Source organism: Antedon mediterranea, chromosome 10 (assembly GCF_964355755.1).
Source record: "Antedon mediterranea chromosome 10, ecAntMedi1.1, whole genome shotgun sequence".
Lineage (NCBI taxonomy): Eukaryota > Metazoa > Echinodermata > Crinoidea > Comatulida > Antedonidae > Antedon > Antedon mediterranea.
Genome location: NC_092679.1, coordinates 16,147,785 through 16,162,267, shown reverse-complemented (window position 1 = coordinate 16,162,267; position 14,483 = coordinate 16,147,785). Strand labels below are relative to the sequence as shown.

Below are 14,483 nucleotides of genomic sequence, written 5' to 3'. Positions count from 1 at the left end.
TGACAGAATGTTAATATTACTGTATATTGTGCTTGCCCATTTTCAAAATTTGGGGTCCAAAAGTTATCCCCTTAATAGAAGTTCTGAATTTTCAATTACTGTAGAATGGTCACTATTTTGACAATGTTATGCAGCAGAAATAGACCCTAATAATCAAAATCACAGTATCAGACACCTATACATGTACTTTGTAAAATTGTTGACATATTTTGATAAATAGGTACCCTGTCTGCTTTTAAATACCTCATTCATCATGCTAAAGTTTTTAGTGTATAATTTAAGGCAGGAAGGAAGGCGATAACATTTATTGAGCATGACCTTAAAATAAAACATTAAACAATCTAATAATTTAGTTTTAAGAGACATTAATGTTTTTACTGCTACTATGCTCAATCTATTAACAATTGTTTTTATTATGTGATAGTTAATATTGAGGATTGTAAAGGTGCAATTAAAAACAAATTTAGACCCTTCTTGCATAATTAGAATAATTGCGGTGGTAATTGGACAATTTGGGTGCATCTGCAATAGGAGTTTACTGTACATACAGTATATCCAAAATTGTTACATACAGTAATTTAATACAGTATACTAGTGTAAGTTTATCTGTAATAGAATAATACAATACTATATATAACGATACAACATGCCATACTACAGGCACGGATTTAGGCGGGAGCTACAGTACTGTAAACAAGCTTTAGCCCAACCTAAAATTTAACTTTATAAAATTATATAATAATGACTATTTTTATTTTTCTGCAACCTGACGGATTGTTTATTTATTTAATATTTATTTTAATATTTATGAAATATTAGCGCGCCCCCCCCCCAACTCCCTCTAATCTATAATGCTGGATCTGCCCCTGTACTAATTAGTAGAATTTACACCTCACACAAGATATGTGTTTGATGAGGATCAAAAAATTAATTTGTCATCAACACGGCGCGCTAACATATAAGATCACAAAGACCAATGTATGTATTCACACACCAATAACATTACATAAAGAACTTATTGAAATATAAAAATTATTATATTAGTTTTCTGTTACAGTTGTACTTTTAATTTATAGTAAATTACACAACTTTACAGGAACTCTTTGTCCGTGTCCTTGAGCGCCCATTAATTTTCATTTAAATTCAATGTACTGTATATGATTACAACCTACAGGCTAAAATGTCAGACTGAATGTATGCTTGATGTCCCCTCTGTTCAGGCCTGTGATGCAAGAAGACAGAGGAACTAAATTTGAGAATGTTAATAATAATCCAGAGCAACATCCAAATAAAGAAGAGAGAAAAGTAAACACAGAAATACAAGTAGAACCAATGAAATGTAATAGGACTCAACAAAGTGTCCCCTTAATAGGGGTGTCCACTGAAAAAGAGTTGGCCATAGTGTTAAAACACCCCTTGTTTGTAGGAGGGGGTTCTACTGAAAAAAAACCCAAAATATTGGTTTACTCTAATAGGGCGTAACCAGTCCATCAAAATCAAACCGGTATTATGTAATACCTACACTTCACATACAGGTTTACAGTACTCTATACATACACATAACAACATTTCTACTACCTAGTACTATACAGTACAATAAATCACTCAATTTTTGCTATATTAGTATTATTTTCGTTTATACGCTACCAAGGCTTATGCTCATTTTCCCCCCAACCCCACCCCCATTGTGAAATATATGAGTCTGTTTGTCGGATCTGCACACTAATGAGCCTCCTACGAATTAGGTGAATTCTAGATGATAAAAAAAAAAAAAAAAGCCAAAAAAAAAAGCAAATACATCGATCGCAAAATTAATGACAGACCATCAGACCACCGAAAGAGAGTCATGGAAACGATTAGCGTACGCAATGTCTACCCAAGACAAATAGCGCAACGGATGATGATGATAGATAAAGAATGTACTGTATCTGTTTGTTAATAAATTTTGTTAAAGTAAATAAATTGTGTTCAACAATATCCTCGAAAGCGGCATGACATAAACAAAATAGTGTTCTTGCTTGCTGTGTTCAAGAACAATTTCTGAAATAAAATTAAGTAATTAAAAAGAAACGTATTAACACTATCTTTTGCTTATTCTTCTGTTTTCCAGAAAGAGTCGTTTGCTACGAATTTATGATAAGATTAATTAATTATTACATCTTTTTCGATGTTACTGTGAGTATATAAATTAGTTCTGGAATACTTATTTTTCAATTGGCTACTCTCTTATATTATATTTTTATAATTATACGTATTTTAGCTAGGTATGAACGTCATGTTTATGTACCGTACGTTGTGTCCGGGAACCTGATTTGTACACTAGTACAGTATATCCATAAAGTACAGCACAGTGTGTATCCATATGTAGGCTTACACCACTATCATTCATTTGACATCCACAGCTGCTACTACATAATCCTTGCTGTACTTCACACAGCAGTGCATTGGGATCAGACCCAGGATCAAATTGGAATGTACCTGTACTTGTGATCCATGATAGGGTACCTGTGTACTGCAAATTTCCAGTTTTTCATTCAACACATTGTTTAGAGTAAAGCAATATACATGTAGTAGCATTCATTTCATCCCTAAGCTATCAAAACAAACTTTATTTACCTGAGAAAGCCATTTATCCTACTCTGTTTTGTCTCACAGGTGACCTCCATAATAGGGGTTAGTAATTTGAAACTGTTACCCTAAACTACAGGTAGCCATAGCAACAAGAAGCTTACTATGAATAAAGTAAGTAATAAGTAATAATATTACAGTTTACTGTACTTTTAATAACTTTAGAAACTAAATATTATTCTTACAAATTTATAGTACAGTACTACAAATTTTATGTGTAAACAGGACACATAACAGTACCATGGAAATGTGTATCGAAATACTGCTAATGGTTTTTTAATAGCCATGTGAAGTAACCTAGAAACACCAATAATAAATACTTTATTTTAACACGGAAAAGCTTGTGTCACCATAAAGGTGTTCTTCTACAATACAAGGCCGTGATCAACTAACAGTACATTACAAATTTAAAAATAACAAATTTTAAAAATAACAAATTAGAGAAAAAAAATATGCCTTAATTAAGAGTACAAAATAAATAATAAATCACTATATTTATTTTGTGATTTTACACATACATGGTCAAATTGCTCCTAACACCATTAAAAAAGTTTAAGTTAAATATTATTGATAATCATATAAAAAAAATAAAAGTAAAAAAACAAAATAAAATGTTATACTTACTTAATATTTCAACAAGATTAACAAGAGTTAGACTTTCAGATACAGCCTTCCTGAGGTCACTCACTGGCCGAAGTTTATGCCGTTTCAAAACCTTATTGATCCATGCCGCGTGTTCCTGCAAAAATGAAGAAAAAGCAAACGCATTGTTCAAATTTGCTTTTTCATCAGCTAAACAATGGGCCTCAAGTAACCAGAAATTAAACAACAAATACACTTATAAGATCACAAAGTAAACAAACGTGTATTGTTGGTTGCGTGTTTCAGAGAATACTCACGAAAAGCAATTTATTTGTATGACATAATGAAATTCCTGTGTCTACATTGGTTTATCTAATATAAAACCAACCGGATAAATACAAAAAGGTATGAATAGAATTATTATTAGTTATGTAATGATGTAATGACGAGTAATTCTTATTTGATATGAAAGGTACTGTATACTAATCCCCACAGCAGAATAGAATTGGTCAAATCCGAAATGGACCACTTCAGCCATAGACTGGACAACAGATGGATACCAATGAAAGGAAAAAGATAGGACAACAGAAATGAATAATTGGAGATATGGTATGAGATATCATTACCCGACATGCTAATGCTTTCATTCAGCAATAGACAGGCAACATTGGCCAACTATTATGATAATGGTAACACACATTAGAGTCCCTGATCATTTGTGACATATTAAAGGGACACTTCAGGGGGGTTATTGAGGGAATATGTTATTGAGCAACACCAAAACCATGGAGGTATCTAATTTTATATCTCCATGCACCAACCCCTATTCAAGGGACACCCTTATTAAGTGGACAGTTTGTTGGGTCCCGAAGGTGTCCCCTTAATAGGGGAATTTTATTAGAACAAAAGAAATAGTTAAAGACGAAGCCAGCACCTAATTCATTCAAAACTCACCTCTAAAAGTTCTTTATCAAGATAAACTAATTGTTTTTCTTTCCTGAGACGAGAAAACGTTCGGTTTAACTTATCCTGCATCTTTCCAAATCATTAATAATTCCAAAAATGACGATCTCGACTCCACAAACTACTTTTAAAGTGTGCTATTGTGTAGCCGGTAGCGTAATATTTATTGGCATAAATCCAGTGTTTAGATGAAATCCCCATAAGCCATACAAGATAGTTTACAAGTGTGTGTGAACAGTTAATATCAATGATACCTAAACAGTGGTAAAGTATTACACCAAACACATAGCCACACTGATACAACGTTATGTTACTGTTATGCAGCTTAATGCTAGGTCAGTCACCTAGTGATTAATCTCTATTATAAATTTTCAGACCACTCATAGTTGAAGAGTACTGCTATATGTCATGTATATTCTGAGAAAGTTTTAATAGATAAGGAATGGTAATTAGCAATACATGAATAAATAAAAGTTTGGACAATTATTACAATTAGTCATCACAATACACCTGTTTGCTTTTTTTATGTTCTATATATCTGGTAATCTCTATTACCTTTTCACAATTTGTCTTAATGTCAACTTTATCTTCTAATATGTAAAATGTTAATTAATTACCTATAATTCAATTAAAATTGATAGCAATGTATTAAAACTCTCACATTATTAATTTTATTTTCAAGTATATTTTAATATAGATTAAAATAGTAAACTCATTGTATGATTCAATTAAATCTATTAAAAACCTTTCTCATTAATAAATAAAAGTGTTTGGAAATCTAAATTAAAAATAAACTAAAACACTCTTTGTTTGGGTGGGGGAGGGGATGGAGTGGTTGATGAATGGGAGGTTAAATAATAAGGTTGTAAATAAGTATTTTACTGTACTGTACAGTATACAATAGATCTCTCTCCAATTTAAAGACTTCCTCCAATCCCCCAATAAAAACCACTGTACTGCAGCCCCATATTATTTCCTCTAATTAGAGACCAAAGACCACGGTTTGGGTAGTATAGATCCACATGAACATTTTCCTTCAAGTTGTCCCTCTAAAGACCATTTTGAAATAAACTTTTAAAATGAATGCATTTGCAATGAAAATTCTAAGAAAATCATCAAATACTGCAGTTTTTTAAATACACACAAATGGAAAGGATAGGAAAAATAACCTGATACATTACCCTCACTTTTCATGTTCAGCAAGACAGCCTAATTATGACACAATTTCCATAGAACTAAATAGGGTAATTTAAAGACCACTTCTAGTACCGGTCTTTAGTTGGAGGGATTCTAATTAGAGACCAAAGCTACTAAAGATCACTAAAACCTGGGTTTCAAAAGCAGCCAGCCCTTAATTTCATTGATATTTTCAATCGGTTTCATTTTTTTTACTTTGATTTTTTTTTGGGGTTTTTAAAAAATTAAATTGTATCTTATTTTCTATTTTTTGGCAGCCCTTTGCAAGTTTTTTGCTTTTTGGGTTTCGTCGCTCTTTTTTTATCACAAACTCTGTACATAGAAATGAAAAGAGAAATAAATGATCTTAGCATGGATTAGAACAGAATGATATCATCCGTCGTGTTTGTACATAAACACATTTTAAAACTTGAGTGGCCTCCCTAATCCAATAGGTCTGAAAGTTAACCAGTATCTAAATTTAATTTAAATGGGGTTAAAATCAGTTAGCTATTAGCTGAAGATTTAATAAAGATATTTCTAAATTCTATTAATGTTTCTTTTTACAGCTCAACATTTCTTGTCTTAAATTAATGATCATTTGCTATACAAAATATTTGCATGTGACAGAATGCACGTGACTGTACACAATAAATAATAATGTATTTGACACAAAATACCACAGGATTGTCAGTTTCCCCCACATTTACAATGTCTTGCCATGCTGCAAAATGACTAACATGTCTATCTGTTGGCAAATCCAGACACTCTCAAAGTTATTTTTCATACACAGTATTTTTAATAGTCAAACTTTCTGGCTCAAAAGTATAGCATCAAGGGGGTTTTACATTGAAAGATACTAAGTGCAAATGTACAGTAGGTACGTAATTGATAAAACTACATACAGTACCTGAGTGTTAACTACCTTACTTACTACCGTACTTATCTTGGTCATATCCTTATGTGTGATTACAGTGGTGAGGCCGACATTCAATTCAAAGGCAGTACAGGTTTGTGTATTAGAAGCAACTCACTCAATCGCTCTTTGTTGTGACTATCGTATGCTACAGTACATTACTGCGCTGAATGTCTCTAGAAGTAGTGCCAGTATGATGTTAATTGAACATGGCCTCCTTTCCTTTTAATGAGTATATGCGAAAATCTATCTATAGTTTCATGCAACATACAGTACTATATGTTGAATAGTTGTAATATTGTTGTTGCTTGTGTTTGCAAATATATGCTTTATAACTCAAAAATGTATTGTACTGTAGATGGACAAGTATCCTATATTTTAAGTTTAGAATTTGCGAATTTTCTTTTTTCTTTTTCTGTACGTTTGTTCAAATGGATGAAATATTTCCGAAATAAAAGAAATTGATACAGGGTACGGTAAGTCCTACAGAAACTTTGTACAGTAGTATAGTATAGCTACCTATAAACCTAGAAATATATATAGACCTATAATAAAATCAACATAAAATGCATACAATAGTACAAGTATTGTAAAACATACATCAATATCCTGCATGTTCACAGTTTTATCTTCTAGCAATAAAATTTCCAACTTTGCAATTTGTATCTTAGAATATACTCATAAATAATGAACAACAATAAGAAGATTTTTACGAGTTTTTTAAATCAAAATAGTGTATTGTTGACTGTAAAAACCTAAAGGCCATGTCCATATCTGCTACAGTATATTGCCAAAATTCTTTAAGTTAAATTACAATGTTCTTCACCTTCCTTTACAATTAACATAATGCAGTCATATAATATTAATAATGAACCACTTTACAGATGTACTGTACTGAAATCAAATTGGAGTAAGCCATTTTGTAGTTAGAAAAGAAGTGATCCTTTTGGAAAAACTGTTACCGTATTTTTTCGAATAAACGCCCCAGGGGCATTTATTGTTCAGGAGAGCTTTTAGTGGAGCGTTTATTCGAGGGAGGTGTTTTACAGTATTTCGAGGGAGGTGTTTATTTTTTTGTAATGTGGTGAGAAGTGATAAAATACAATACAAATTGTATCAAAATGCTTGGTAAATTGTAGATCGAGGGGGGGCGGGGCTTTTATTTAAAGGGACACATGTCAGAATAAATACGGTATGCGACATTCAAATTGATTTTCAGGAAAATCAATATATTGATGGCGTCACAAATCAAGTTACCTTATATGGGCAGAAATAAACATGGCCACTTTTTTTGTGTGCACAATTTTTTTTCTTGGTTTCTCATTGCTTAATTAATTGCTTTATTTCCCGCTTTATTTATAGCCAATACTCCGTAAAAACAACCATTAACAGGATTAATAATTATACATCTATTGTAAACAACATACCAATGGTTAGATATACTAAACATCATAGGTCACAAGAAGTAGATCGATAACCATCCGTTATTCAAGCGTAATCAGGCAGCTTATAAACCTGAGAACAAGGCTTATAAGATTTGAACATAAAGGTATCCTGTTCAAGCAGGTGAAATTCAAAAGTCTTGGTTACCTTAGGGTACATTTTGATATTCATCAATAACTTTCTAAAAACCTATTTGGCAGGAATGTTCTTTGTTCCTCGTATTTTCACCTGGTATAACTAAGCAGTTGTGAAATCAGTGTAATTTGTCATTTTTTAGATGAGAATTTAAAAAATTTTTTTTTTTATTTGTGGTTGCCCAGTTCAACAGTTCATGTTTCTGGTAATGTGACAAGTGGTAGATACTCGTCTGTCGGCCTCCCGCACTGAACGATATCTTCTCTCTTTCCTTTTACAAGCCATTAAAATTTTAAACAAAAATTAAAAACGATGATAATTATAAGAAATATACTGTAAATAGTTTGCATTTTATTGTTTATACAGTATATATAAACAAATCAGGCAAAGAACATTAATTCTAAACTGCCCGGTGATATACCGTGGGATATATCCTCATCTTTATCGTTTCAAATTAATTAAATTTCAGTATATCACCGGGCGGTTTAGAATTAATGTTCTTTGCCGGATTTGTTTATATATATAAAAGTATCTCATCGGAGATCCCGCCTCGTGAATAAAAATACTGAAAGATGAGAGCGTATCAATTTGATCTCTGGTGCGCGTGCGTACAACTGAGGACTAGTGCTGTTCCGCCGTACCACACCGAGAATGTTAAAGAGTCGTTATCCAATCGAGTTCGAACAATACCATGAAAGCTCCAGTGGTCTAATGGTTAGAACATCTGCATATCAAGCAGGCGGTCCGAGTTCGAGTCTCGGTTGGGGCAACTTTTTCTCATTCTCACATATTTCCTCATCTTTATCGTTTCAAATAATTAATTAAATTTCAGTATATCACCGGGCGGTTTAGAATTAATGGTTTTTGCCTGATTTGTTTACATATATAAAAGTATCTCTTCGGAGATCCCGCTTCGTGAATAAGAATAATGAAAGATAAGGGCGTATCAATTTTATCTCTGGTGCGTGTGCGTACAACTGAGGACTAGTGCTGTTCCGCCGTACCACGCCGAGAATGTTAAAGAGTCGTTATCCAATCGAGTTCGAACAATACCATGAAAGCCCCATAATGGTTAGAACATCTGCATATCAAGCAGGCGGTCCGAGTTTGAGTCTCGGTTGGGGCAACTTTTTCTCATTCTTACAGATTTCCTCATCTTTATCGTTTCAAATTGTTTATATATACTGTATATATATATATATATATATATATCAAATATGTTTTATTGTAATGTAATTTCAATTGTATTGTAATTGATGTTCTGTAATTTTTAATAATGCAAGCAATGGAATTTCCAGAAATGGATAAGAATAAAGTTTGAATCTTGAAAAAAACTTTTAAACTACTACAACTTTTGAAGTTGTTTATATAATAACGGTTTGGATGACAATACAATGCAAATAAAATGTAACAAAACAGTTTTTTAAACAATAAACCAAACAAAATCAACTTATAGAAGATACTATCCATTAAAGACCTAGACCTTTTTTTTTTTTTTTTTTTTTTTTTTTTTTTTAACCATAAGCAAATTCAATCACTATCCTTCTTAAAGGTGGAAATCCGTTCACGAGACAAACATATACACACAATGCTCTACATAAACAAAGTCTTTATTACAAGTCTTTGGGAGTGGAGTGGAGTGGAGTGGAGTGGAGTGAAGTCCCGCTTGAAGTCCCGCTTGAAGTGGTTGCTTTAAGGGATTAGATGTGCTCACATACTGTACAATGTAAATAAACAACAAAATATAATAATACCTCGCACTCTTCTATCACCCATTCACCGCCAACAGAATGTTTGACGGGGAGAGGGTTCCGGTTGGCGCTGTACAACACTCTGGGTGAAGTAAATCCATTCTCCTTGCGTCTTGTTTTCATTTTAACCGAGTCTGCAGTCCATGATTGGATGGGTCTAGGCTGGTGTCTAGGCCTTGATGTAGTCATCTTTACTTCACCCCCATTCATACCATCCACACCTGTAAATTGGCTTTTGAAGCTCTTCATTGTTAACTCTTGTTGAGATCCGCTAGCTAATTATACTCATTATTGATCTAATTGAAACATATGCTCCCTAACATCAAAGAAGTTTTCACCTTGTTGTTTCTACGAAGAACGTTCAGTAAATACAAACACTACATTTGAACCTTCAAAATAGAAGGTTCATGAATAGAGAGTTTCTATTATGTTAAATATATACACTTTATAAAAGTCTGTTGACAATCGCTCGAGCGTAACTTGTTTTATGCAATCAATAGTTTACAAAAAGTTTACGGTCTTTCTATAAAGATATCCAAGTTAAATTCCAAGCCGGTGCCTTAATAATTCCAGTACTTTTGTATGTTTAAATAATCTCAGTATATCGTACGATGATGTACTATTTCTGCTTTTGGAAGTATTCCAGTGCTGTATGTCCTAATACAGTACCAAGTCTTTACAGATATGCACAGACCTACCATTACCAGAACTATCTCTGTACCAAGACTATACAAAGTAATTGATGAAAGATCCAAAGGATTTTAAGCCCTCCCACACTTTTTTTCAAACACCAATAGAAAACAAAGTTTAACAAAAGAAGCCCAATGGGTACAATGTTTTAAATGGAGCCTTTCTTCTCAACACAATACCTCATAATACAGATTAAAAAACAAAAGCAAATGAATTAGGCGGCTATTCATTCATGGATGAAACTTAGTAGACTAAAATAATTAACAGGTTGACAACAACCAGATTCAACCTGTGACTGATTTGTGTGAGGTAGTATTCACCTGCAGATAGGCACCCAGATGTTGCTAGAATTAAAGTGGAGCTCCACCCAGAAAATTACTATTTTTCATACATTTCAACTATTATTTAAAAATATCATCCCTTATACTTCATATTTTTTTGAAATTCTTTTCAATGAGTACGATTTTCTTGAAAATCACGCCTTTTTGCGTTTTGGGGGGATACCTTGTAATTTCCTATTCTTTTACATGCAAAAGGGGGGTATATTGGAATAATCCTAAAAAATTCATTTCTTCACCAAAAAAAAAATGTAAAATGTTTATTTATGTAATTTTTCCAGATCTTTCTATTTCTGGTATTTTTATCACGTATACATTGTGCAATTTTGCGTAAATAGACACTTTCCCCCGTTCGGGTCCAATTGGGTTTTTTATTTTGCTAGGGAGTACGATCACGTGACATTTTTCACAATCACACTACTGCAGCTGGCAATCTGTTATTTTGTCGCGATGTTATTTTTGACGGGCGAAAAGTATATTAAAACATTCTGAATGTGACCCTATTATGTTTCACAGTGTAATAATGTGATTATGAGACTATTACTAAAATGTCAAATTTAACGAGATTTGAGAAAGATGTGGCTATATATTCAATAAAGCTAGGCCTAGGCCTACTAGAGAGTGTAGGTATGTACCGATGCTGCTTAGTGGCTTGGCCTCTAGCTAGGCTAGGCTGACAGCAGTGAAGTTTGTTTTGCTTTCACCCGACCTTGGCCTACCCATGGGCCATGATAGGGTGCCTGAATAGTTGCTTTTCAGTCAGGTCTAAGCTTGCACATCGCTTTACTATTCTTTACTACTCTTGTTCTGTATAGGATTTTGTGTTTCACAATTCTTAATATGCGAGAAAACCCAGGAACGATAAATGGGGCGAAACGACCATGCCTATGAATACATAGGCCTCTAGACAAAAATTCAAAGCTAGCTAGGCTGAGCAGACGGCTTAGCTAGGCCTAGCCCTAGCTTAAAGTTAAAAGCAATCTGATAAGATTATTATGCTGTTGTTGTACAGTGAAAATCATGAGGTTACATGTAAATTATACTGACATTCTTATCGGAAATATTACTTAGGCCTAAACAAATCGTATTAATTGTGTTTATAAAATTTATTCCCCATTTTTCGACACATAATTTACCAAAGGGAAGACATTTCCACAATGCGTTGACCAGCGACTAAAACGCGTCAGTCGCTAAGTGTAACGCGTTTCGCGACGTATTGTAAACTAATAACCCCTAAGTTACTGAAAACCTGTAATTTGTTAAATAACACTATTTTCTGACCGATTTTTTAGAAATGAGTTTTTGGAAAATATTTCCGTATTTTTCTGGTTTTTTTTATGTAATCACTTTCAATTAAACATACTTAAACATAATATAAGCTGAGAAAGTCTGAGTGTAGCTCCACTTTAAAAACTTTAATAATTAGCTTCATAATATACATTTAACTCTGTTTGTTCTACATGGTTTAAATACATAATTTATAGGTACAGCATGTTGGCTCTTTAGTAGTTTTATGAATAATAGATATCTCCTATTATTACCTACATATTTAGATAATTTCTGATACACCTTTTTGTTTTACTTTGTTTAACATTTGTTGGATTTATCATTGTTAGATATGAAACTTTGTAGGAAATTTCAAGGGCTGGCTCTTCCTATATAAATTGTAAATTCCCTGAATTCAAAGTTTTCCAATATACATTTACACTAGGTAATTAATTTGTTATGCAGGTGTTGAAACAAAAATGATTTGTTGAATGCAATTCAAAGATTTGATCTTACAGTTTGTATCTGTATGCATTATCTTATGTAAAGTCTATTATTAAATGATACCTCTGTAATCATCCCCAGATCCTACCTCCTGGATTAAAATGCTTTGACAATAGTGCTTTGTATACCTTTGGTTCATTCCTTTTGTTAAAATGTGACTGAACATTTCCAAGAAACTCTGAGGTTATTGTTGTTAGGAATGAATGAATGGAAAATTAACCTTTTTTAAATTAAGTGGTTGTGGTTCCAACTAACAGCAATGTACAAAAAGTGTAATGGGATTATGTACAAAAAATATCTATTGATCATAGCTGATGGCTATTTAAACAAAAACCACAAATACAAATAAAATAGGTTACCGCAATCAAAACATTGAATTGTGCATGATCTAGTCTGCTTTGTTATTAATTCATTAAACAAAAGTTTACTTTAGAATTGTAGTGTAGTAGCCTGTATTCATTCTTTGAACAAATGAAATGGAACGTTGGTGTTGCTTATGAGGTAACTTGCTTCTACAAGAGAACAACTCATGAAAAACATGACATTTCATATTCTCTCCTTTATAACTGTCATTGTATAACATTAACATGTCATTTATTTCATTTATTGATGGATGGCATTGAAATTTATCTGTCAAAGCCTCAACTCAAATTTTAATTTATACTGGTAGTAATAGTACATTTTTAAACAACTGCTATGCTCTTCCAGGAAGCGTGTAGGCAGCTAGGCTACCATAACTAGGTCTAGGAGAAGTTTCCTACTTACCAGGTCAACTTCCATGGGTGTCACGAAACCTAAGACCACGAAAGCTAAGACCCCCTAAGACCTAAGATCACGAAAGCTAAGACCCAAGACCTAAGATTACAAATATTTATCTTTCGCACCTGCCTTGTATTTTAACTCCCAACATTTATTCTGAATACCACACCTTAGAATTGGCACTTTCATGAAAAAGAATCACATAAAAAGTAACAAATACATTTTTAAATTGATGATTTTACAGACGTTTTTCTCGCACACAAAATGACTAGCCTACACTAGTAGACCTACCCCATGTTCAATGTTTTTGTTTCTATGGAACGTCAAAAGAGCAAAATTTATATAGAGGGCTGAAAACTCTGTGGAGTCCATCTACAGTGTGGATGGAACAATGTAAAATTAAAATTGTAATGCAAGTACGAAGAAATAAATACTGGCAAATAAATTTTAACTTAAAAATCATGATAAGTTTTTTTGTTTCGTTTTCTTTCTGTTTTTATACTTGTTCTATTATTGTTGCTCTTTTGGCGCTCCATAGAAACAAAAACATTGAGCATGGTGAGCTCGAGGAGTTACATTACAGTATACAAAGAAACACGTCTGTAAAATCATCAATTTAAAGGATTTATTTATTTGTTATTATGTGTTTCTCCTTCTGAAAGTACTTATAAGTCCTAATTTTAAAGTGTGGTATTCAGGATAAAGTTTGTCAACAAATTTGGAGTCAAAATACAAGAAAGGCAGGTGCGTAAGAAAAACATCCTCTGAACCAACACATTGGAGTAAATATATACCAACAAACAACCCGTCAAGTTTGTTTGTTGTAAAGAAAAAATATACATTTACTCAACGGGCGAAAATAATGTGAGTTTATCTATGTTTTGCGGTAGTATTAAATTATATTTATGGTAATAAATGAAACCTACTGTGTTTAAAATTATGTATGGATAAACAAGTATTGTTTTTAAGCTGTATAATACCTTAGAATTTGTAATCTTAAGTCTTGGGTCTTAGCTTTCGTGATCTTAGGTCTTAGGAGGTCTTAGCTTTCGTGGTCTTAGGTTTCGTGACACCCCAACTTCCATGTCCCTGCCACCAATGCCAAGTGCTGACTTGGCTAACAAAATTGTTTACCTTCATAATTCTTACATGGATAAAATAAATCGAATGATGCTAAAGATACTCTAAATGTTCTGTATAATAAATTAGATCATAAATAGACATAAAACAGAAACTAACAGTTAAGCATACTTACTAGACTTGCCCCAAGTCTGTATTATCTTTTTTTTAATTTATTTGTTTGTTTTTATTTCGACCGCGATTTTTTTCTGG

The 14,483-nt window shown here is 32.8% G+C and overlaps 1 protein-coding gene across 2 annotated transcripts in view; it reads right to left on the bottom strand.

The window, feature by feature from the left end:
- Positions 1-9,968, bottom strand: part of LOC140061173 (uncharacterized) — a 42,160-nt gene extending 32,192 nt beyond the window's left edge. Inside the window, exons 1-2 of one of the 2 annotated variants that reach the window (XM_072107655.1) lie at positions 9,598-9,968; positions 3,253-3,367 (exon numbers count right to left, since the gene is read on the bottom strand). In XM_072107655.1, coding sequence (XP_071963756.1) covers positions 3,253-3,367; positions 9,598-9,843 — 361 coding nt within the window. In that variant the 5' untranslated portion in view covers positions 9,844-9,968. Of the gene's footprint in view, positions 1-3,252; positions 3,368-4,164; positions 4,466-9,597 lie in introns of those variants that run through there. The other variant, XM_072107656.1, reaches the window with a different exon arrangement.
- Between the last annotated feature and the right edge of the window lie 4,515 nt (positions 9,969-14,483).